Below are 3,307 nucleotides of genomic sequence, written 5' to 3'. Positions count from 1 at the left end.
TCTTGAACTTTTACTGTTTGAGCTTTCCATAAATAGTGACAATTGTTTATCATATAACAAACTGACATTGCAGAACAACACTAATAACAATAGTCATGAACTATATAAGTCATTTTGAAAAATGGTTTACAACTTCTATCTGTATTCAGTTACCCATGTGATTTCAATAACCCAAATGCTCTTTCCAGAATGGGTGAGGCCCTGAGCAAGCACAACCTCATGTTTTAAAGCAAACTGTACCATCTATTTCCTGAGAAAGCAGCACCCCCAGCAGGCAGTCTGTGGCAGTGCAGGATGAAGGCTCTTCACTTCCCAGACACAACAGCTGCTTGTACTGACCACAAGGGACTGAACACAACACCCTACAAAACATATATACACACAATGAATTTACCAGCTAGGTTTAACTGTTAGTCCTAAATCACATATTTACACATTGCTTGATCTAAAAATGATCTCAAACTGGGTGACTGCTTGTCTAGGATTCGCTTCAGTTTTTGTTTGTGTATTGTGGAAAGCAGAAACCGTAGCTACAGTATTATAAAATGGTATATGATTAGATAGTAATGTAAGTAACCATAACACATCTTTGCATATGTAACTGAGGGCAGTACATTACCAATCAGTGATGTCCTCTGGGTCAGGGTACGTCTGGACCCACTGACCAATAGACCAAATCCTTGCCACTCTGCTCTCTCTCTCTGTATTTTCTCCCTCGCATCTTCCGTCTCCATTTTTATTATCTTCTGCCTCCGTGACATCCTCACAGCACAGAAAGTAACTGTGAAGGCAAGAAATAGTTGTTGTAGAGATGAAAATGTGGCATCATTCAGAGTCAAAATATGATTTATGTTCTCATTTTGATGATTATCCTGAGATTTACTGGAATTTAGAATGATGTTTATTTTTTTTGTGTGTGTTTATATGCTAAAAAAAATAAGACACAAGGCTCTTAACACACAATATATAATTCAATCCTATGCCAAAGTGAACAAGAAACTGGATATTTGCTGAGATATTGATCCTACACGTATCATTGTTTCCCTATGCATCTAACTTGTGCTAATATTAAAGTTGCTTTGGCTGAAAAATTGATGTTTAAATAAGTGTTATTAACTAATAACAAGTATTATAAACATTATTATAGTAATAATAATAAAAATTACTATAAAAATGTTAGTAAAAATGATAATAAAATGTGCATTCCCCTTATTCCTTTTTAAAAACAAATGGGATGGGACCTATAAATGTTTGTCTTTCTGACTAAACCTCACTTACAACTCTGCACTGTCATAAGTCTTTCCTTCTCCTTCTCCCTGTATCTCTTGCTCCACGTTCCAGCGCATACGTTTGTATAGCCCAGTACTGGCTGAGGCAAGAAAGGGGGTGGGGCAACAGTACCGGAAGACTGACAGCTTCATGTTGTCTATTTGACACTGGCCAATATAGAAGTGTGAGATACTGTAGAAAGAGATACTCTGTGAAAATCTGCAATGAAATAAATAGTACTAACAGAAATAATACAACCCCTGGGTATTTTATGACTACACTTAACCAGAACCTTCCTTTTGTGCTAATAAAGGATCCGTATCTTCTGACTGAATCCTCACCGTCATTTATAAGTCTGATGCCTGTCTTTATCTATGATTTTTAATCAGTTTGTACCTCAGTGGATCAGATTCCTCCAGTGAGACGAAACTGAAGGAGGCGTATAGCAACATCAGCTGTTCCAGACGAGAACACAGTTGCTGAGAGAATTGCAAAAGCTGTGATGGATACAAACACAGTGAATATGTGAGTTCCTGCAGTCCACGTTCACCTACAGTGCAGAGTGTGAGATGTGTGGAATAAATCAGTCTTTCACCTGTGTGCGTATATATGTGGACAGAGGTGGGCGGAAGGGGCTGGAGTTTCTGGCTGTGGACTCCAAGTAAGTGAAGTACGGCTGACAGGTTTGCAAAAACATTGGAACAATATGGGCAAACTCATAACTCTGGAGGCAGTCTCGGCTAAAACAACAACATACACAAGAGCGGATATTTTTAATCAGATGGGTAACATAAGACATTTGGCTGTTAAAAAATAGAGCTTTCTTTTCTGTGTTGGTGTATTTGCTTTTATATCACGAGACTGTCTCATCTAATATAAAAACAATACTAATATACATACATATATGTTGGCTTATTAAAGCATAATCAATCATCAGACATGTAACAGAAAAAAATCGGAATCTTCTTTTTCTAGGTATAACCGTACCTCCACAAAAGCTGTGTTTGAAACGCATCTGCTTTGTTCAGCAGGTACTCAAGTTGTTTTTCGACGGGAGAGATTTTTTCATCCATCATTCTCTTATCCTGACAGGATGGAGAAGCGTTTCCTGCGACAGGACCTTCACCCAAGAGATACCTCTCATCACCGAAAGAGGGCGCCATTGTAGCGTCTTCTGTAAACAAGAGCAGTAATTACGCATCAGTGTGCCGCTGGGTTTGGGAATAGATAAATAAATTACAAAGTATTGTTTTCTTCCAGTACCTTCAAAAGTCTGTGTAATCGTTCCTACTTCTCTCAGAGACTGTGTTGGTTCATTCTCTCTGCATAGTGAAGACTCATCATACTCTGTGTTTGCCATCATGGCTTAATCAGCAAGCCTGAAACCATGAAATAATGAGCTCTGTGACAAAAAAACTTGTCTAAAAATACATTTAAATATAACTGACGACTGCATCCGTGCTAACACAATCGATAATCGTCTGCAAACACGTCAACATTAGCCTAGTATACACGTGACAGCAGCACTAAAGAGGTGTTTTTTAAAAGATGTCATAACTTACCTGCGACTTCACAAACTTTGACGGCTAATTGTTGACCTTGCATAATAATTTTAGTCTGTACATTGTATTTCACCTGTGACTAAACTTATAAATACGAAAATAACATTTACTGTGGCAAAGTGTCGCAGTTTAGAAGTTTGAGTGATTTCACTTACCGTTACCGTATTTGTATTTCCTCGCCCGTTGTATTTTTGACTAGCCATGACCATATTTGTATTTCCTCAACCGTTGTTAGGCCGCTCGTTATGACCATATTTGTATTTCCTACTCTGAACCTAGCTAAGACAACGAAACCCTCCCAATAACAGGTATCGGAGTTTTACTTATCTAAAAGGCTAAATGTTAAACAGACCTAAATGTTTTCAGTTTTCAGTTTATTTAATATGTGTACAAACTCAAATCTTACTTCTTAAGTGATTTCTTAAGTGACTTCTCAAGATTTAACCGTGTTACTGATGATCTCATGCGTCATTATA

General features: G+C 37.7%; 1 protein-coding gene across 5 annotated transcripts in view; it reads right to left on the bottom strand.

Moving 5' to 3' along the window:
• Positions 1 to 3,085, bottom strand: part of lg7h19orf67 (linkage group 7 C19orf67 homolog) — a 33,715-nt gene extending 30,630 nt beyond the window's left edge. For all 5 annotated transcript variants that reach the window (XR_007185749.1, XR_007185750.1, XM_048196501.1 and 2 more), the window contains exons 1-8: positions 2,987 to 3,085; positions 2,533 to 2,648; positions 2,257 to 2,443; positions 1,865 to 2,009; positions 1,666 to 1,766; positions 1,279 to 1,461; positions 620 to 781; positions 241 to 362 (exon numbers count right to left, since the gene is read on the bottom strand). Coding sequence is in view for 3 of the 5 variants with exons in the window: in XM_048196501.1 (XP_048052458.1) it covers positions 241 to 362; positions 620 to 781; positions 1,279 to 1,461; positions 1,666 to 1,766; positions 1,865 to 2,009; positions 2,257 to 2,443; positions 2,533 to 2,632 (1,000 nt within the window). In the remaining 2 variants the exon portion in view is untranslated. The remainder of the gene's footprint in view (positions 1 to 240; positions 363 to 619; positions 782 to 1,278; positions 1,462 to 1,665; positions 1,767 to 1,864; positions 2,010 to 2,256; positions 2,444 to 2,532; positions 2,649 to 2,986) is intronic.
• Between the last annotated feature and the right edge of the window lie 222 nt (positions 3,086 to 3,307).

The sequence above is a fragment of the Megalobrama amblycephala genome, linkage group LG7 (assembly GCF_018812025.1).
Source record: "Megalobrama amblycephala isolate DHTTF-2021 linkage group LG7, ASM1881202v1, whole genome shotgun sequence".
NCBI classification, from domain to species: domain Eukaryota; kingdom Metazoa; phylum Chordata; class Actinopteri; order Cypriniformes; family Xenocyprididae; genus Megalobrama; species Megalobrama amblycephala.
The sequence above is the reverse complement of the archived record's forward strand: the minus strand, read 5'-3'. Positions and strand labels throughout refer to the sequence as shown.